Source organism: Lynx canadensis, chromosome A2 (assembly GCF_007474595.2).
Source record: "Lynx canadensis isolate LIC74 chromosome A2, mLynCan4.pri.v2, whole genome shotgun sequence".
Lineage (NCBI taxonomy): Eukaryota > Metazoa > Chordata > Mammalia > Carnivora > Felidae > Lynx > Lynx canadensis.
Window position 1 is genome coordinate 2021446 of NC_044304.2, and position 21947 is coordinate 2043392.

Genomic DNA, 21947 nt, shown 5'->3' on the forward strand with positions numbered 1-21947 from the left:
CAGTCGGTTGAGCGTCCGACTTCAGCCAGGTCACGATCTCGCGGTCTGTGAGTTCGAGCCCCGCGTCAGGCTCTGGGCTGATGGCTCGGAGCCTGGAGCCTGTTTCCGATTCTGTGTCTCCTTCTCTCTCTGCCCCTCCCCCGTTCATGCTCTGTCTCTCTCTGTCCCAAAAATAAACGTTGAAAAAAAAAATTTTTTAAAAACAACAGAATTAAACACTGGGAAATCACGTGTAACAAGAGTCAGTAAGCATACTGGGTTTCTCTCTTAAGACAGCGGCCAGCTATAGAGGAAAACTCCCACAAACTGCCAAATACACTCACAGGTGCTAATTCCAATCACGGAAACATCCAGAAAGAAGAAAGGCAGGGTCAGCACAGCCTCTCTACAATGCAACCAAGGACAGAGGTTTCCTGCATCTGTGGCTTTGGTCTGAGGGAGGCAGGACACAGACCTACCCTGAGATGCTCACCACAGAAATCACGTATGAGGAAAAGCATGGAGGGGCGTCTGGGTGGCTCAGTTGGCGAAGCGTCCAACTCTCAATTTCGATTCAGGTCATGACTTCACGGTTCGTGAGATCGAGCCCTGAAGTCGGGCTCTGTGCTGACAGTGAGGAGCCCCCTTGGGGTTCTGTCTCCCTCTCTTTGCCCCTCCACCGCTCACTCTCTCAAAAAAAAAAAAAAAAAAGTAAGATTAACATTTTTAAGAAAAGTATGGAGATGAAGGGGTCACAGGATAAGAGAGCTCGCTAAGCACGACAGCCTGAAGAGACGGCCTCACGGACACAAAGAGTCACAGGGCAACACAAGGATCCGTGGGGACCGGGAAGCCAAGACGGTCTGTCACGGGACAGCTCGTGGAAGTCTCTGGAACATGCTAACAAGAACTAATGTCAAACTTTTCTTACATGGGGGCTGTTCCAGACGGCAGACCAGAAGCCAGGACAACATGCCGTGACTCGGGCCCACCTGGGTCCCCACGCGTCTGTCCCCTGGCGGCACGGAAGGATGGAGAATCACGGTTCCTCACTGCTGCTCTCCAAGCCCCACACAGCTTCTCTTCTCAGGGCCTTCCTCTCAGAGCCGCACAGAGGAGGACTCTGGGACATACGGCCTCCCGCCTCACACGGCTCACAACGAAACCCAGCAGAACCAGCCGGACACTAGCTTTCCACTTCAAGCCACAAGGTTTCTCTTCTTTTTTTTTTTTTTTAAGTGTATGTATTTACTTTGAGAGAGAGAGAGAGAGAGAGAGAGAGCTGTCAGCGCAGAGCCTGACACGGGGCTCAATCCCACGAACCGCAAGCTCATGACCTGAGAGCCGAAATCAAGAGTGGGGCGCTTAACCCACTGAGCCACCCAGGCACCCCCAACAGAGTTTCTCTTCGTAACTCAATGGGTCATGACTGATGAACAACCGAGATCAAGGGCGATGAGCGGAGGTCAAACCGTGAACACGATCAGAGGAGACTGTCCTCCTCCAGTATCCTTGCGCGTTTACTAACGTCCTTGGGGAACACAGGTGGGCACACGGCAGCAACAGCACACGTGGAGACACAACTTTCAATAACAAAGACCGCAAGGAGGGGCAGGGCGGAGTCGGGGAGTTCTAGTCTCTGCACCAGAGGACGAGATACACGTACAGACCACTGATCAGCCCTGGGTCCAGAAGACATCGTCATGGAGACACGTTTGCCATAACTGTATGCGGTTTTCGGATCTGAGATAACAAAATAATGCCCTACAGGTGAGGAGGACACAGTGGGATGCTTCTTAGGCATGAGCTGGAATTAACGCACTTGGGATCCCTGTAAGGAAGAGGCATTTGCAAAGACAAATCCATATTTACAACAATTAGAAGATGCCGGGGCTGCCTGACCTGCCGTGGACAAAATACGTGACCTACGATCCTTCCAAGCTTTTCCGACACTTTTCCCATCGAGAAGACTTCTCTCCGTGGTGTTTGGTCATGTTTTAAATATGACTATTAGGGGAGAATGCAGGCTTTGCCACAGGTGCTGTGCTCAGGGCTAGTCCCCAGTGTGTGTGTGCACACAGGTTCCTGGGATGCCCGAAGGCTTTTCCACGGTCCCTACGTTCTCAGGCTACACTTCGCCGTGTTTTCCTTCACACGTGTCCTCGGTGGGAGGAGGGACGACTGGGGGCTCTCCCACAGTGCCCGGTGTGAGTCGTCGCACGCTCCCGCAGGTCTACGGGGCACTGGAGGCCCCACCAGAGTCCTCAGATTCACCGGCTCACCGTCCACTGTGCAGCCTCCCGTGTTCTTGACGGAGCCGTGACGCCTGAACGTCTTCCCACAGTGCTGACCTTCAAAGGGTCTCTCCCCACTGTGCGTCCTCCAAGGAAGGAGTAAACCCGCTACGCTTTCCCAGACTCTTTACTCTCCTAGGGTTTCACGCAACTGTATCTCAAATGACTTTGCAAATGCTGGAGCTGCCCGAAAGCTTTCCCACACTACTCGCAAGCGTCTCTCCCCAGCGTGCGTTGTTCCGTATCGAAGGAATGAAGAACAATAGAACGGATTAGGAACGACACTCCATACTTTCAGATGTTTGACTCAGCTGTGGGTTTTCCCATGCCTTCGAAAGGAGGAGACACGACTGAAGGTTTTTCCACACTCCTTACATTCGTAGGGCCTCTCCCCGGTGTGTGTCCTCACGTGAGCTCGCAGGTTGGCGGGGTATCTGAACGTTTTCCCACAATGCTGACACACGCAGGGTCTCTCCCCAGTATGTATCCGTGCATGTATTTGAAGGTACGAGGACGAATAGAAGGCTTTTCCACACTGCTGGCACTTGAAAGATTTCACTCCACTGTGCTTTCTCAGATGACTTTGAAGGTAGGCCCGACGAGTGAAGGCTTTTCCACACTCCTGACATTTGTAGGGTTTTCCCCCAGTATGCGTTCTCACGTGACTTTGAAGGTAGGTCCGACGAGTGAAGGCTTTCCCACAGAGCCCACACTGAAAAACTCTTTCCCCAGGTTGATTACTTGAGTGACCTTGAGCGTAAGAGAGGCAGCTGTAAACCTTCCCATAGTCTATGCAATCACTGGGCCTCTCCCCGGCGTGAGTTCTCACGTGACACGTAAGACGGGAGTGAAACATAAAGGCATTCCCACACACGCCACACGCATGGACACTCTGTCCACAGGAACCTCGCACGTGACCCTGAAAGGAAGACGTGCAAATGAAAGCTTTTCCACATTTCTTGCACTCTAGAGATATTTTACTACTGAGACTCTTCGCATACGTCTCCGATGCTCTCCCGGCGTCCTGACCTTCATAGGGTTTCTCTACAAGGCCTGCGTCCACCTGAGTGCTGAGGCTCGCGACACAGCTACAGGCCAGCCCACATTCCTCACAGGGACTAGGTTTGAGTCCTGGGTGAAATCTTCGCAGATTCCCTAGGAAAAAACCACCTGTGAGGGCTTCTCTACACTTAGCGCATTGACAGGATTTGCCTCCGGTGGGATACCCCTGGTGCGCGGTAAGACTTGTAATCGGGTTCAGGGTGCCTCCGCGTTGATCTCCTTCGATACGTTCACAGACACTCTCCACAAAAGGACTTCTGTTCAAAACGGGAAGGCACACGGTTAGGGACTAGTGATTAGAAGCGGTCTCTTTATTCATTAATGATCTATTATTGATGTTCGCTCATCAGTGTTGGGACTGCACAATGGCCACTGTCAATGAATGGGTACGTTTGTGGCACTGTCTCCATGCTTACAAAGTGGTACAAGCTTACTGGTCTGGCTGAGGACTCAAATAGAGTCATAACATTCAGGGCTTCTTACGTAGAGTTTTCCCTGACCGTGGTTTCCAACTGAATGGGGTTTCAGATGATCAATACGTAGAATGCATTTTTCCCATCAACTACACAATTGTTGCGCTAGGTTTTCAGATGTTCTTTAATTTCAAGTTAGTCTCACAATCTGCCAACGGCCCCCCCCCCCCCCCCGCAAGTGTCACTCACCTCAAACGCCTTTCCTGGGTTTGCAGGTAATCTCCTCTGCTACGAAATGTCTGGTTTTCTCCAAAAACAGACCAGGAATCATTTCTTGCAAATCTTACTATTTTTTCTTCATGAGATGGTTCATCCTCCAAAACATCCCACTGAGGACTTGATCCACTGGTATTAACTCGAATGCAATAATCTGCAACATTTGGTAGCAAAATTTAGTTTGCTGGAAAAGAATTAGTGGATAAAAGAGAGAAAACAGACCGAATGTAGACTTCCATTCATATCCTGATCTCAAATGTAAATGAAGTTCATCAGGAAGAAAGGTCAGGTGACCAAGGAAAAATTCTGCGGACCTTGGTAATCTGGGACTTTGGGAATGATAGGAAAACTATCAAATGGCAACTTGTTCACTCAGAAATACTTCAATATAGATGGAGACTAATGCAGAGATCAGTGTTTTTAGAAAAACAAAATAGGAAGGAACTGGGCAAGATACACACACCGACACACTACCTCTGTAACAAAACTACAGAAAGGCTCACCATGTGCATAAGGATGGATGAAAAGTCCAACAGGGAAGCCAGGTAAGTGACAAACACCACCCTTCTCAAACAGACTGCGTCATGTTTCTTTCTTTTTATTAAGTTTAGTTATTTTTAGAGAGGGAGAGCACGAGCAGGTGAGCGGCAGAGAGAGAGGGACAGAGAGAATCCCGAGCAGGCTCTGCACTGTCAGCCTGGAGCCCGACACAGCATTCAATCCCACAATCCATGAGATCACAGCCTGGGTCAAAACCGAGAGTCAGATGCTTAACCGACTGAGCCACCCAGGCGCCCCCGAGTCATGTTTCTAATGGATGTGTCCAAACGCCAATCCCTTCTCCAGAACCTGGTCCAACCGAGGGTTGGCCTGTTCTGAAGGCACAGAGGCCCTCGGTGGAGCCTGTCTGCACTGCCCCAGCTGCCGCTAGGAGATTAGATGGTGTGTGTGTGGCTGCTGTCCTGCCCCTGAGAAGAGCTCAGCAGGAGGGAGGATTTGAAGGACAACAAGCAATCTGGAAGATGGGCCTGACTTTCGTCTTCAGGGTCATTGATGATGGGTAAGTGCGGGCTTTTTTTTTGTTTTTTTGTTTACTAACCTGTACACCCCACGTGGGGCTCAAACTCATGACCCTGACATCAAGAATCACATGCTCTTCTGACTGAGCCAGCCAGGAGCCCCTGGGCTTTTTTGGGGGGTGGAGAGGGAACCATATTGACCTATAATATTAGTGTCAGGGGTACAACATAGTGATAGGACAGTTCTATACATTACAAAATGCTCACCACGATAAGTGAAATTACCACTGGGCACTGTACAAACTACAATATTACTGCCCGTATTCCCTGTGTGGCACTCTTCACTCCCAAGACTTCTTTATTTAATAAGCTCAACTCTGTACTTCTCAATCCCCTTCATCCATTCACCCGTCCCTCCAGCCCCTTCCAACCTCACAAACACCATGTTGATCTCCTGTTTTTACACCTGTTTCTACTTTTTGTTGTCTGTGCCTCCATTTTGTTGTTTAGATCCCACGTGTTAAGTTACAACACGGTGTTTGTCTTTCCGTCTTATTTACTTGGAATGACACCCTGTAGTCCATCCATGTGGTCACAAATGGCAAGACTTCATCCATTTTATACGGCTGAGTGATGCCCCTTGTATGTAGATAGCACATCTTCCCTATCCATTCACCTGTCGATGGACTCCTGGGTTGCTTCCACATCTTAAATACCATAACTAGTGCCACAGTGAATGTGGGGGTGCACATATCTTTGCGTGTTAGTTTTTTTCCCCTATGGTCAACTACCCAGAAGTGGAATTATGGACCATATGGTACTTGCGGTTTAGTTTTTTGTGGAGGCTCCATACGGTTTTCCAACATGGCTGCACCAGTTTACCTTCACACCAACAACGACGGGTTTCCTGGTCTCCACACCCTCACCAATACTTGCTATTTCCTGTCTTTTTGATACTAACCAATCTATCTTCTCTGAGATGTTATCGCATTGTGGTTTTGATTTGCATTTCCCTGAGGATTAGTGATACTGAACAGCTTTTTGAATGTCTATTGGCCATCTCAATATCTTCTTCAGGAAAATGTCTGTTGTTGAGTTCCTCTGCCTATTTAATAATCAAATTTTTTTTGGTGTTGAGTTGTAGGACTTATTTATGTTTTAGATACAGACCTTTTGTTGGAAATATCATTTGCAAATATCTTCTCCCCTTCCCATAAACAAATGGTTGCCTTTTCATCATGTTGATAGTTGCCTCACTGCAAAAGCTTTTCAGTTTGATATAGTCCCAATTGTTTAGTGTGGGGTTTTTTTGTTTTTTGTTGTTGTTTTTTTTACCCTTCCCTGAGGGACAAGTCCACAAAAATATCACTAAGGCTAATGTCCTTAGAGTTTACTGTCTCTGTTTTCTTTCAAGAGGTATATACTTTCAAGTCTTACGTTTAGGTATTTAATCCATATCGTTTACTTTTGTGTAAGCTGTAAGAAAGTGGCCCCGTTTTGTTGTTTTAGTTTATTTATTTTGAGAGTGAGCGAGTATGAGTGGGGGTGGGCCAGAAAGAGAGGGACAGAGAATACCAGCTCGGGGCTTGAACTCACGAACTGTGAAATCACAAACTGAAACCAAGAGTCGGATGCTGAACTGACTGAGCCACCCAGGCGTCCCTTCAAGTCTTCAACTTAAATTTGTTAGTAAATATGCATTATATTGGTTTCAGGAGTGGAAGCCATCATTTATCACTTATATACAACCCCTGGTGCTATCCCATCACCCATCTAGCCCATCCCCCGCCCACCTCCCTCCATCAACCCTCGGCTTGTTCTCTATCGTTAAAAGTTTCTTATTGTTTGTTTCCCCCTTCCCATATGTTCATCTGTTTTGTTTCTTAAATTCCACATGACTCATATCATATGGTATTTGTCTTCCTCTGTCCGCCTTATCTCGCTTAGCTTAATACACTCCAGTTCCATCCATGTAGTTGCAAATGACAAGATTTCATCATCTTTGGTGGCTGAGTGATATTCCGTTGTGTATATAAACCACATCTTATTTATCCATTCATCAGTCGATGGACATCTGGGCTGCTTCCATATCTTGGTTATGATAAATAATGCTGCTATAAACATCAGGGTGCGTGTACCCCTTCAAATCTGTATTTTTGAATCCTTTGCATAAATACCTAGTAGTGCAGTCGCTGAGTTGTAGGGTAGTTCCATCTTTAGTGTTTTGAGCAACCTCCATACTTTTTTCCAGAGTGGCCGCACCAGTTTGCATTCCCACCAACAGTGCAGGAGGGTTCCCCTTTCTCTGCACCGTTTCATTCTTTTGGAGGTCGCTGTCCAGTTTCCCCCAACACCATTTACTGAACACAGTCTTTTCCACGTCGTATATTCTGACCTGCTTGGTTGTAGATATTTGGACAATATAAGCGTGGCTTTCTTTTGGGGATCTCTATCCCGTTCCCTTCATCTATGTCTGTTTTTGTGCCATACCATACTGTTTTGATTACTACAGTTTTGCAGTATATTTTCAAATCTGGGATTATCATATCATCAGCTTTGTTTCACTTCCCTAAAACTGTTCTGGCTATTTGGGGGCTTTTCAGGTTCCATACAAATTTTAGGATATTTTGCTCTAGCTCTTTGAAAAATACTATTTATTGGTAGGTTGGTAGGTACACTAAATTTGTAGGGTGCTTTTTGTAGTACGGACTTTAACAATATTAATCCTTCCAATCCATGAGAATACTGTATCTTTCAACTTCTTGTATCATCTTCAATTTCTTTTTTTTCCATCATAAGGGTACTCTTTAATCCCCATCCCCTACATCCCCCATGCCCCCCACCTCCCCTCTTGTAACCACCAGTCTGTTCTGTTCTCTACAGTTAAGAGTCTGTTTCTTGGTTTGTCTCACCCTCGTTTTTTCCCTTTGCTCGTTTGCTTTTGTTTCATGGATTCCACATATAAGTGAGATCATTTGGTATTTGTCTTTCTCTGACTTATTTCATTTAGTGTAATCTGTCTAGCGCCATCCATGTTGTTGCAAATGGCAAGATTTCATTCTTTTTTGTGGCTGGGCAATACTCCATTTGTATATGCACCATTGCTTCTTTATCCATTCATCTAGTGATGGACACTTGGGCTGCTTCCATAGTCTGGCAATTGTAGACAATGCTGCAATAAACACAGGGGTGCGTGTATCCCTCTGAATTAGCGGTTTGTGTGTGTGTGTGTTCTGGGGGTAAATATCCAGAAGCGCGATTCCTGGATCATAGGGCAGTTCTATTTTTAATTCTTTGAGGAATCTCCACGCAGTTTTCCACAATGGCTGCACCAGTTTGCATTCCCACCAACACTGCACGAGGGTTCCTTTCCCCCCACATCCTCACCAACACTTGTTTTCGTGTTTTCTCTTTCAGACATGCTGACAGGTGTTAGGGGATAGGTCTTTATAGTTTTGATTTGCATTTCCCTGATGAGGAGTGATGCCGAGTCCCTTTCACGTGCCTGTTGGTCATCTGGATGTCTTCTTTGAAGAAGTGTCTCTTCGTGTCTTCTAGCCATTTTTAAAAATTGTTTATTTATTGGGGCACCTGGGTGGCTCAGTTGGTTGAGCTCCCACTTTGGCTCAGGTCATGATCTCATGGTCTGTGGGTTCGAGCCCTGTATTGGGCTCTGTGTTGACAGCTTGGAGGCTGGAGACTCTTGCAGATTCCCTCTCTCTCTTTGCCCATCTGCCACTCATGCACTGTCTCTCTCTCTCTCTCTCAAAAATAAATAAACATAAAAAAAAAAAAATAGGGGCACCTGAGTTGCTCAGTTGGTTAAGCTTCCGACTTCAGCTCAGGTCATGAGCTCACAGTTGGTGAGTTAGAGCCCCACATTGGGCTCTGTACTGACAGCGCGGAGCCTGGAGCCTGCTTCAGATTCTGTCTCCCTTTCTCTCTGCCCCTCCCTGCTCACGCTCTCTCTCTCTCACAAAAATAAACATTTTTATTTAAAAATAAAAAGTTAAAAAATAAATTTAAGTAAGTCTAAAAAAATTAAAATATTAAAAATTAAAAACTTTATTAAAAATTTTTTTAATCAAAAAACTTATTTTTAAAAATATGCATATATGTATTTAAAAATATGTATTTATTTTGAGAGACAGAGAATGAGACAGCATGAATGGGGGAGGAGCAGAGAGAGGAGAATCCCAAACAGGCTCCTTGCTATCAGCACAGGGCCCAAGGTGGGAATCGATCCCACGAACCGTGAGACCATGACCTGAGCCAAAATCAAGAGTCAGACGCCCAACAACCTGAGCCATCCTGACCATTTTTTATTAGATTGCTTCTTGTGGGGTATTGCATTGTTTCAGTTCTTTATATATTTTGGATACTAACCCATTATAGGATGTATTTTCTCCCATTCCAGAGACTGCCTTTTACTTTTGTTGCTTGTTGCCTTCACCGTGCAGAAGCTTTCTATTTGGATGCAGTTGCAATAGTTTATTTTTGCTTTTATTTTCTTGGCCTCAGGAGGCAGATCTAGAAAAATGTTGCCATAGCCAATGTCTGAGAGAACTGCCTACCCTCCCTTCAGGAAGTTTTATGGTTTCAGGTTTCAAATTTAGGTCGTTAATCCACTTTGAGTTTATTTTTGTGTGTGGTGAAGAATGTGGTCCGGTTTTCCCAGTGCCATTTGTTGAAGAGACTATACTTTTCCCACTGAATGTTCTTTCCTCCTTTGTCAAAGATTACTTGACGAGGTGCCAGAGTGGCTTAGTCAGTTAAGCATCTGATTCTTGATTTTGGCTCAGGTCATGACCTCGTAGTTGGTGAGTTCAACCCCTGCATCAGGCTCCTTGCTGACAGTGCAGACCCTGCTTGGGATCTATCTCTCCCTCTCTCTCTGCCCCTCCCCTGCACTCACTCTTGCGCTCTCTCAAGATAAATAAACTTAAAAAAAAAAAAAGGTTAATCGACCATATAATTGTGAGCTTATTTCTAGGTTTTCCGTTCCACTCAACTGATCTCTGTTTCTATTTTTGTACCAGTATCATCCTGTTTTAATTACTACCGTTTTGTAATAGAACTCAAAATTTGGAATTGGAATACCCCCAGTTGCGTGTTCCTTTCTCAAGATTGCTTTGGCTTTTGAAGTCTTCTGTAGTTCCATACAAATTTTAGCATTTCGGTGCTACCTGTGTGAAAAATGCTGTTGAAATTTTGATAGGGATTGCGTTAAATCTCTACATTGCTTGGGGTACTACAGTCTTTCCATTTCTTTGTGTTGTCTTGAAATTCCTTCATTGGTGTTTTACCCTCTTTGGAATACAGTTCTTTCACCTCTTTGGTTGAGCTTATTCCTAGATATTGTACTGGTTTTGGTGCAATTGTAAGAGGGGATTCTTCATTAATTTAACTTTCTGCCGCTTCATTATTAGTCTATAGGAATGCGACAGATTTCTGTACATTGATTTTGTATCCTGGGGGCGGTGGGGGTCCTCTGGGGGGATGCTGTCGTGTGGCAACTGGTGTTGGCAGCATAGACGCAGAGCATCAGAACTGGCTCCCACAAGCACCTGACCATCTAGGGTGAAGGGGGGCAAGGGAAATGACACCTGCCTACACGTCTGTTCCTGGAGGAAGTTCCCTGAGCCTCCAGTGCGTGTCCTAAAGTTAATCAATAAATCTCTATCACATACAACTAACGCGATTTTCAAAAGGCTGCCCCTATGCTGCACCTTCTGCCAAACGATATAGCCTAGGGTGAAGCCCTTGTGAGGTTTCACCCCCAAAACTTAAGGCTCATTGATTTTCAAAGGCAGGTGTTATGGGTCCTGGTCTCTCCACTGTAGTCCCCCGGGCCAGGGGTGCACGGTGTGGGGACTGATTCCCCAGCTTCTCGGTAACTGGGATGTCCCGCCCACTTGTGGACAGCCACAAGTGGCTTGGTTTGGTTTCCAACCACATCTCCCCCCTGCCTACCCTTTTCCATGTAGCCTTCATGTTGGCTTCGAAAGACCTGTTCCGCCACTTTTCGAGGCATCGCAGAGTTAGTGGGAGTACACGTTCCTATTGCCTCAGAGTGTCCGGGGAACGCGGTGAGTTCAGGATCCCCTACTCTGCCGCCATCCCTCCTCGTTAAGTGAGGATTTAAGTGCAGCAATATTAAGGTGTTCAATGTGTATTCGCCACCGTGTAACTTCCACAGGAGTAAAAACCACAAAACGGCACTCACCAGAGACCGCAGTCACATTTATTAAATTAGGGAGTCTCAGACCTTAATCAAGATGAATAGAGCAAGTTAACACATAAAACTTCTCTCGTGGAAAAGCTATGTGACTCTACGTAGGTTCCATGAAGGCTTGGACCATGTCTACCTCTCCTCCAACGTACTCCCATTCCTCGGCCCCGGTAAGATAGGACAGTTGTAAGAAACATTTGTCGCGTCAAGACTAGGGAAGGGATGGAGCCGTCCTTACCCACTGAGGCCAGGTTCTTGCAGGTCTCCAGCATCACATCTCTGTAGAGGTTCCTCTGACTGCTATCCAGCAAAGCCCACTCTTCCGGGGTGAAGTTCACAGCCACATCCACAAAGACCACAGAGTCCTGAAACATACCACACACTCTATTGCAGCAAAGCTCCATCATCACCTACGTGTCGGGGAGGATAAAGGGTGACAGGCAGGGAGCTGCACTCCATTCCTAGGACCATGAGTCACACGTGAGTAGAAAGTGACAGCACCCAGGCAGACCCACTGCACTGCGCAGTGACGGGAAGGGCTGGGACTTGAAGCAGAGGGTGATGACAAGAGCTGCCATAGACTTGCACACACCCAATTTACTGGGTTATTTGTACTGAGACAGCCCTGAGCAGACCAGTTCTGTACAGACTGAAAAGTGAGATATTCACTCGGACAGCACACAAATCGGAGGACACACGTTTGGCTTGCTCAAAGACGATTATGCCTCGTCAGCTCCAAGAACTGGAACCAGAATGTCAGGATGGTGTGGACACTCAGATTCCAGGGCTGCTTCATGGGAGCAGCTCTCGCCCTGGAAGGAACAAGGGCAAGAAGCCTGGTGGCGTCCCCTCTCTTCCGACAGAGGCAGACACGACCCTTTCCCCAGATTAGTTGGGCTCTGGGCACGGATACAGGCCAGGGCCCGGGCGCCTGGCACACCTGGTGTGTAAGACAAGTTCTGGTTCCTGAAGAAACTCAGAAGTCAGCAGGGCCTCTGAAATATATAACCCAGTACCCAGAATTCAAGCAAAAGGGCACCAGAAAGAAAAGTTCCCTGAGAGATTGATACTAAAAGGGCAAGAGGTGACTTTAACAGAGAGGGGAAAAAAAAAACACATAATATCTTCTCAGCAAAGTCAGAAGACACTGCATCATTGAAATAGAGAGCAAACAACTGTGATAAAAATAATCAGAAGTTGCAAAACAAAAGACATGTTCCCAAAATCTAAGGACACAGAACCCCAGCTACATCAGCTACAACAAAGGCAACACCCCTTCGTCTGGGGCTACAATGTGGGTTTGCTAGTCACACAGCTGATACGAGGCTTGTGATCTAAACAGGTTTTTAAAAACTCATGTAACAACAATAAAAAAGACAGTATAAAGACAAATAATACAACTAAATAACGGACAAAGAATGAGAGTACACATTTCCCCAGGAAGATACACAAATGGCCAAAAAGCACATGAAATGATGCTCGATGTCACCATCATCTGGAATCCATCCACAAAATTTAATTGTGCACAGACACTTCCAACCTACTCTATGAGGCCAGTTTATGGTGATACCAAAACCAGTCAAATATAAAATGGATTCTACAACGTGACCAAGCGGGATTTATCTGGGAATAAAACGGTTGGTTCAGCAAGAAAATAGCAGTCATAAACTTCATGAACAGAAGAGAAACAAAAACCCCATGATCACTTCCACACAGAAAAGGTATCTCCTTGAACCCACCACCCTCTCTTGACAAAAGTACTCAGCCAACTAGGAACAGAAAGGAACTTCCTCATCCCGGAAAAGGGGCAACGGGGAAAAGTCCACACCTAACATTTGCGCACCCAGACACTTCTCCAAAGAACATATGCAAATGGCCAGTGGGCCGATGAAAAGATGCTAGACATTCGTCACGCGGGACACGCACCTCGAACTACCAGCAGAGGCCCCTTCGCACCCACCACACTGGCTATAAAGACGCCCCAGGAAGCGCCGGCGAGGACGTGAGCAGGGCGCATTCTCCTTCATTTATCCTGCTGCGGATGTAAGCGGGGGAGGCCGCTTTGGAAGAGTCTGGTGGACCCCCAACATGAGCAACGTGGAGTTCCCACCCAACACGGCAGGTCCGCTCCTCGTATCCACCTGCCCCAGACCAGGGAGGACGAGCGCCATCACACACACGCGTGCGCACGCGCTCTGCTCTCCGCGGCACGACTCCCGATCGCCCGCGATGAAAACCACCCAGGAGCCCGGCACCTCTTCCAGGCTGAGTAAAGGCGACACGACTGAAGTGCAGTCAGGAGTCCACAGGGGAAGCTCCCCAACCTGCCGCTCAGGGCCAAGGGCAGACACAACACGGAGAGACGCACCTGCACACCCGTAATGCATCACTGCTCATGCAGGAGGAAGGAAGACTTATTTCCTCGGGTGGCAACAGCCCAGCCAATGAGAGACAGTCACAACCCAGCCAATGAGAGACAGACAGTCACAATCCAGCCAATGTGAGACAACCACGGCTCAGCCAATGAGAGAGAGCCAGGGCTCAGCCAGTGCGGGAGTCACATCTCAGCCAATGAGAGACGACCACAGTCCAGCCAATGAAAAGCCGCTACACCTGGATTCTCCCAGTTTGCTCCAATGGACTTCTAGCTTGGCACAGCCCCTCCCAACGCCCCCTTCTCTTCTAGACAAGAGTGTTCCTCCCTTTCTTCTTCAGACTTGCCTGTGGTTTTTCTGGGGCTTACGTGTCCCAAATTGTAATTCTCTGCTATACCCAGATACATCCACTTGTTCCTGGAAAAATAACTGACTTCTGTTTTGTTTTTGTTTTTTTTTTTTTTTTTTTTTTTTTTGAGAGAGAGAGAAAGAGAGAGAGCGACCAGGAGCAGGGGAGGGGCAGAGAGAGGGAGAGAGAGAGAGAATCCCAAGCAGGCTCTGCACTGTCAGCACAGAGCCCAACCTGGGGCTTGAACCCACGAACCATGAGAACATGACCTGCCCTGAAATCAAGAGTACCATCAGCAACCAACTGAGCCACCCAGACACCCCAAGAACAATACTTCTGGGAGGCAAACAGGACTCCGGGTCTGCCTCCACAGGGAGAACTTTCTCCCCGGGGTTGGAATAAGTGCCAATAAACATTTCAGTGGGCTGCCTTCAGACCCGGGGTCCCGGATTAGAACAAACCATAGAGTTATGCTACTTTTCTTTCGTATCTTATTGCCGGTGAATCGTGTGATTCATACGAGTACACGCTCTGCAAGGCTGACACTGCTGATGCACACGGCCTAGATGACAAGTGTCTGACGGCATCTCCCTCCGAACCGTCCCTGTCACTCAGGTGTGGCCTCGACTGGTTTCCACTGCTCTGCTCGTTCCCTCCAACACGAGACACGCCAAGCAGGAGACGTCCTTCCTGGCGCTGAGGGACAAATCCACTAAATACAGCAAACCCGCCTCTCACTCCCAGATGCTTCCGAGGAAACACGGAGGTCAAACAGAGGAAATGGAGAGATTCGCCCACGGAAAGCTCCTTAGGGACGGAGTGGGGGGCCGGCAGGGGGCGCCCTCGCGTCCGGCCCCGTCCTCACCGGGGGCCCCAGCCGCAAGCCCAGCACCCTGCAAGCCCAGCCTGCCTCAGCTGGGACGCCGCCTCCCCACCCCCACCCTGCCAGTGGGAGCCACCGTGCTTCCAGCTCTAGGTTCTTCCGCATCCCGTGTTTCCATCCCGGCCCCTCCTGGCCTCTCTGGGAGAGCGCCCCTCTCCTCTGTTCTAGTAACTGCCTGTGGTCCTGTGGTACCTTACACGTTCAGAATTAATTCCCTGCTGTTCCGGAACAAACTCAGTTTTGGGGGTAAAGTAAGTGACAGTTTCCATTTACAACTTACCAGTAACTAGAACACGAGGCAGCAACAGACAGACGGATAAACAGCCTGATTGACAAAGAAATGCACAGACAGGCGCCCCTGACTCTAGCAAGTGGGTATACGCTCGGCGGGTGCCACAGGGCATCAGCAGAGATGGGGACACTTGGACACATGGGGCCAGGGAAGGCTGGTTATCTAAGGGGTAAAAATAATCCTAGGGAGCCTGGGTGGCTCAGTCAGCTAAGCCTCCGATTTCGGCTCAGGTCATGATCTAGCAGTTCGTGGGTTCGAGCCCCACATTGGGCTCTGTGCTGACAGCTCAGAGCCTGGAGCCTGCTTCGGATTCTGTGTCTCCCTCTCTCTGCCCCTCCCTTGCTCACACACTCTCTGTCTCTCTCTCAAAAAATTAAACAAACATTAAAAAAAAAAAAAAAAAGGAATCCTTTCCCTCGTCCACTTCATGGACAGTAACCAAGACCTGTGGATTTAACCGTCATGGAAACAAGTGGAACACACAGAAAGTTCCAGCGCGTGTGATTATGACCTGAGTGAAGGAGGAGTTTTCTCACAGAACAAAAGAAGGTTGTCTGCACAGGAAGAGATGAGGAAGTTCAAGTCTACTGAAAATGTGCAGGGGGTGCCTCGGTGGCTCAGCCTGTTAAGCGTCCAACTCAAGATTTCAGCTCAGATCATGATCTCAGGGTTGAGATCGAGCCCGGCGTCGGGCTCTGTGCTAGGCCCGCTTGGGATTCCCTCTCTCCCTGCCCCTCCTTCCCTCATGCTCTTTCATTCTCAAAATAAATAAATAACCTTAAAAAAAAGGGAAATGTGACAGGTCCATCCACGCAGGCAGCACAGAGAAATGACACACCCTGACCTGGACAAAACACAACACGTAGAAATGAAACAGACAAATGTCCCCAGGACGTGAAGGAAACAGATCATCAGGAAGCAGACACGTGAGTGACAGGTGACAACACGCTGGAAACGTTTCCACAGAAGAGGGAACTCCACATGTGAGAAATGCTCAGCCCCGGGGGAATCAGATAAACCAATGTGTGACCTCCAGGAGATCCTGACCTCCAGGAGATCCGTGTCACGCCCTTGAGCGGGACAACATAAAGCGGGCAACTCCCACTGCCGCAAGTGACAGGACCCAGCACTGATGGCTGATTCACACGCTGCATCCCCATCACTTAGTAAATTTTAACTTACCCTCAATCTACAATATGCAATTTTCCCCATCATGTAAAAATGGCGATGCGTTTACACTTAGAGACGTGAAGCCACAAGCAGGAACTTGAGACCTGGGTCTTTGCTTTGAGCTGCGAGCACCCTGGGTCATCCGAATGACACAAAGACCCCCTCCCAGCATGTGAAGGAAAACGTGCAGAACCACTGCTTCTACGCGTGCTTGAGATGAAAGAAAGGAAGTTCTAGGGCACCCTCTGGTTTTAAATAAATGGAAACTGTTTATCCATTTCAGAGAACAGGTGCTTGTTAACTTTAGCCTCATGATAGCAAATCATAAGTCACAACTGAACACAACCCAGTTCAAGGGATTTCTGTGTATCTCAGACCACCATCAATTAACCAGAAGTGGGTCAGGATCACAGTTTTGCAACTCTGGACCTGCATGGAACTGTCACCAGCATTTGGATGAATCCTCTGATCCGTGACTCCACCCACCTGGCATGAAGGTGTGGAGCCCCCTGCAGATCCCCCCCCAACCCTCATGGAGAAGGACAGTTCTGTCCTGAGACACTTTTCCCCAGGGGACGCTCTCTGGATAAAGCCCCCAGTAACCCGAGTCAGCAGGGACAGGAACGACCTGACACATTTACCACCCTCTGCCCAGAAGGGGAAGAAAGGAGGCAGAAAGAACTCGGGCATTTTACACCTGCTCAACGCGAGGCTGGTGGAGGACAGAGCCATCAGTACTGAGCTGGACAGGGTGAAAGGTCCTGCTCACAGGTGACAGGTGACATGGAGACGCCTACCTGAGCCCTGTGCTCCCAGGAAAACCTCAGTGGAAGGGAAAGGCACCCCCTCCCCCACCCTGTCGGGGTCTGGAAAACAGCAGGCTGCACGAGGGCCCCTCCCCCGTCAGACCAGGAGAAGACTCACAGGAAGTCCCCCTGGTTCACCCACGACAGGGCCACGCGCAGACCCCCCACACCCACACTTTGTGCCTCATCTGTGATCAGCTCAGCTGCTTGTCCCCGTGACCAAGGGGCACAAAATGCTGGCTGGTCCCACTTTGCTTTGGCTTCTCTCCTTCCTCCAGACCCCTGAATGTGGGCTTGCCCTCATCCTGAACCACAAAGCCCCTCCTGGGGACAGGGGGACGGGCTGGCCTCAGGGAACCCCAACGTCAGCACCACACCTGCTCATGCCTGGTTTCTTTCCTCCTCTCCTCCCTTCTACACGACTCTTGAGATACTCGCTGGTCTTACGCTCACAGTGTCCTCCCTGTCGATGTAGCCCCCCGCCCTCCTGCACAGCCCTTGCCCCTAATGCAACAGCCCCCCCCCCACCGACCTGACCTTAGTGCCACAGCCTCCCTAGCCCCCTGCACAGCCTCTGCCCCTAGTGCAACAGTCCTTCCCCCCTGCAGGGCCCCTGCCCCTAGTGCAACAGTCCCCTCCCCCACCTTTGCAATCATTTTTGTCAATACACGTCTCTCCTTACTCAGTTCGGATTTTTCCTTTGAACCTGGTTTGACCAACTGTCCACCACCGCCCCTTTCCCACCCAAACTTTACCCAGGCTGCTGTCCTCCCCACAGGCCCCTGACTGTGGGTGGCCCACACGCTGAACATCCACTGAGCTGAGGAACGAGGCCCTGGGGACGTGAGCCCATGAGGCCTTCCTCCACCGCAGGGGTGGGATCCTGACACTGGGCCTTCTTGCCCATCCCCCTCTTGCAGAACAGCCAAGCGCCGGTTCTGTTTCACTGGAGAGGCTGAATCTCTGAGGATCCGAGGATCTCTGAGACGGGACCTGGTCCCTGTTGGAACTCCTTTGTAACAAAGTGTCCTCGACAAGCTCGAATTTGGATTTATCTCTCAGGTCCATCGTGTGAGTTCCCGGACTCCGATTCCCAGGTTTTACTGCCCCCGCACGTGGTGGTCCCCGCCTCCTTCCACCAGCCATGACTCGGGTGGTCACATGGAAACCCGTGATTGTGACGGGACACGGGGACCCCACCCCATGGCCAGAGACAGAGACTTGGGTCAGGACCTGCGGAACCCACACGAGGAGAGGGGATAGGACGCCGGAACCCCACCCCGCGGCCCACAGATCTCTGGACGGGACCCCCGGGACCCCACGAGGAGAGGGGACAGGACAAAGGAATCTCACCCCGAGGCCCATGGCCGATCTAGGGTTAGGACCGCGGTCCACGGCGGAGATTCGGGTTAGAGACTATGAGACCCACACGCGAGGATGGGAGAGAACGCCGGGATCCCATCCGAAGGCCCGCAGGGGAAACTCGGGAGAGAACTCGCGGGGAACAGGGAAATAGGGGTCCGCCGTCGCTACAAACCGGTTCAGGCCGGTTGGAACCAGCCCCTCCGCGTCCCGGGCCAGGGACCGGCCACTCACCATCTCGCGGCCGCACACGGAGCTCTCCGGGCGTCCTCCTCTTGATCCCGCGACCCGGCGACTCCGCGGCCCTCACGTGCCCCTCCTCCAACCGAGGAGCTAGCGGACCGGAAAACTGGGTGAGCGCGGGACAAGCGCACACCAGCAGCCACGACTCAGAGCTCACACTCACCGAGCGGGATGGCATCACCCCATCCCCCACCCACCAGGGCCTGATTGGAGTGTTTCCGGACCCGGTAATATAAATGCACCGCGCTATGCGCCCCCAAGCACGGATTGGGCGTTGCTTCAGGCAATGCGATCTGATTGGATGCTGTTCCGAAGATAACTCCCCACCACCTCGATTGGACAATTCTCCGAGACACCGCACTGCCGCACTGTGATAGGGCAGCCTGAGGCCCTTCACGTTCTGATTGGAGGGTGGTCCCGGCACCGCCCCTGTGGCGCCAGATTGGGCAGATCCTCCAGGCCCCGCCTCCTACGCCCTGAGTGACGGGCCGGCGGTACACACGTGTCTGATCCGCCCGCCCTAAGGTCGGCTCCGGCCGAACGCCCTCCTGGCCCGCTGACCCGCCAGCCTCTTCCTTTGTCCCGGGAATCTGACTCGGTTTCTCCGCGGAGCCTCCCTTGTCCCGCGCCGGATCGGAACGAGACAGAGCAGAAGGGCCTGGTGACGGTTGTGTCTGTGGTCGACACGCGGGCGAGGTGACGGTGCCCCTGTCCCATGTTTAAGAACAATTCAGTGACCAGTGATGTCACGGAACAGAAGATAAGGTCTCCCAGCGTTTTGACCTGACTCTGGACACCGCAAGGCCCCGCTCCCGCTTCTCTGTCCCCAGGTCAACCAAACATGCCCGTGCTCTCAGCCTCCGTGGGACATGGGACCCCTGGGCCCCAGCAGGACACAGCCACAGGTGTGACATGTTATAGTACTCAGGTGTGCGTTATATTCTGCAAGGAAAATCACCGCAGTTTGTAGTCAGTTCCTGTGAATGTGGAATGTAAAAGGCTCTATTTCCCTTCTGCACATAGTACACTGATGTGGCACAGCTCTGTGACCATACAAAAAACAGAGCACTGAGTTTTACTCTTAAAAGTGTGAGCACCGGGAGCATGGGTGGCTCAGTCCATTAAGCATCCAACTCTTGGTTTGGGCTCAGGTCCTGATCTCACCGTTTGTGGGTTCATGGGTTTGCACCCCTAATGCCGCTGGTACTCCCAGTAGGGCTCCCTGCCAGTGGCATGGTGCCTGCTTGGGATTCTCCCTCCCTCTCTCTGCCTCTTCCTAGCCCTCTCTCTGTCAAATAAAAACACTTAAATAAATTTTAATAAATAAAATAAAACTAAATAAAAATAAATCTTAAAAAAAGCGTGAGCTATGGTATGTGAATTACAGCTCCATTTTTTCGAACAGATTTAAAGTTCAAAACAGCCATGAAACCATGTCTCCTGGTCACAACATAGTTTATGTCTCTATGGATTTCTCTACTCTGCATTTTATATATGAGTATGTGTCCATGTGAGTCTGGTCTCTTTCACATAGGCTATTTTCTCTTTTTTAAATTTAAATCCAAATTAGTTAACATATAGTGTAATGATAATTACAGGAATAGAATTTAGTGATTAATCACTTACGTATAACACCTAGAGTTCATCCCAACAAGTGTCCTCATTACTGCCCCTCACCCCTTAGCCTTCCCCCAACCCAACAACCCTGTTTCTCCTCTGTAATTCAGAGTCTCTTAAGGTTTGCCTCCTTCTGTTTTTATCTTATTTTTGCTTCCCTTCCTTTATGTTAATCTGTTTTGTGTCTTAAATTCCATATATGAATGAAATCATGTATTTGTCTTTCTCTGACTTATTTCGCTTAGCCTAATACACTCTAGTTCCATCCACATTGTTGCAAATGGCAAGATTTCAGTATTTTTGATCTCCAAGTAATATTCCATTGTGTGTGTGTGTGTGTGTGTGTGTGTGTGTGTGTGTGTGTATCTTCTTTATCCATTCATCAGTCGATGGACATTTGGGATCTTTCCATACTTTGGCTATTGTTGATAGTGCTGCTATAATAAATCAGGGTGCCTGTGCTCCTTTGAATCAGCACTCCTGTATCCTTTAGATAAATATGTAGTAGGTGCAATCGCTGGGTCATAGGGTAGTTCTATTTTTAATCTTTTGAGGAACCTCCATATGTTTTCCAGAGTCACCGCACCAGTTTGCATTCCCACCAGCAGCGCAAAAGAGTTACTCTTTCTCCGCATCCTTGCCAGTATCTGTTATTGCCTGAGATGTTTATTTTCACCATTCTGACAGGTGTGAGGTGGTATCTCACTGTGGTTTTGATTTGTATTTCCCTGTTGATGAGTGATGTTGAGCATTTTTTCATGTGTTGGTTGGCCATCTAAATGTCTTCCTTGGAAGTGTCTACTCAAGTTTTTTGCCCATTTCTTCCCTGGATTATTTCTTTTTTGGGTGTTAAGTTTGATAATTTCTTTACAGATTTTGTATACTAACCCTTTATCTGATATGTCATTTGCAAATAACTTCTCCCATTCTGTCAGTTGCCTTTTGGTTTTGCTTATTGTTTCCTTCGCTGTGCAGAAGCTTTTTATTTTGATGAGGTCCCAGTATTTCAATTTTGCTTTTGTTTCTCTTGCCTCCAGAGACGTGTTGAGTAAGAAGTTGCTGTGTCCAAGGTCAAAGAGGTTTTGCCTGCTTTCTCCTTGATTTGATGGCTTCCTGGCTTATGTTTAGGTCTTTGATCCATTTTGAGTTTATTTTTGTGAATGGTGTAAGAAAGTGGCCCAGGTTCATTCTACATGCTGGTATCCAGTTTTCTCAACACCATTTGCTGAAGAGACTGTCTTTTTCCATTGGATATTCTTTCCTGCTTTGTCAAAGATTAGTTGGCCATATGTTTCTGGGTCCATTTCTGGGTTCTCTATTCTGTTCTATTGATCTGCGTGTCTGTTCTTGTGCCAGTACCATACTGTCTTGATGATTACAGCTTTGTGATACAGATTGAAGAGCGGGATTGTGATGCCTCCAGCATTGGTTTTCTTTTTCAGGATTGCTTTGGCTATTTGGGGTCTTTCCAGTTTCTGTACAAATTTTAGGATTTAGCTCTGTGAAGAATGCTGGTGCTATGTTGACAGAGATTGCACTGAATATGTAGATTGCTTTGGGTAGGTACTGACATTT

At 48.7% G+C, this 21947-nt stretch overlaps 2 protein-coding genes across 2 annotated transcripts in view; both read right to left on the reverse strand.

The window, feature by feature from the left end:
- The window catches only part of LOC115502601 (zinc finger protein 77-like), a 135819-nt gene that overhangs the window by 66108 nt on the left and 47764 nt on the right, over nucleotides 1-21947 (reverse strand). The window lies entirely within an intron of this gene.
- On the reverse strand, nucleotides 2318-20020 carry LOC115502621 (zinc finger protein 77-like). The gene is made up of 4 exons (XM_030298187.1): nucleotides 18747-20020; nucleotides 11514-11640; nucleotides 3998-4178; nucleotides 2318-3592 (listed from the first exon to the last, which is right to left on the reverse strand). Exons 1-4 carry the CDS (start codon nucleotides 18747-18749, stop codon nucleotides 2581-2583), a joined length of 1323 nt encoding a protein of 440 aa, XP_030154047.1. The 5' UTR covers nucleotides 18750-20020; the 3' UTR covers nucleotides 2318-2580.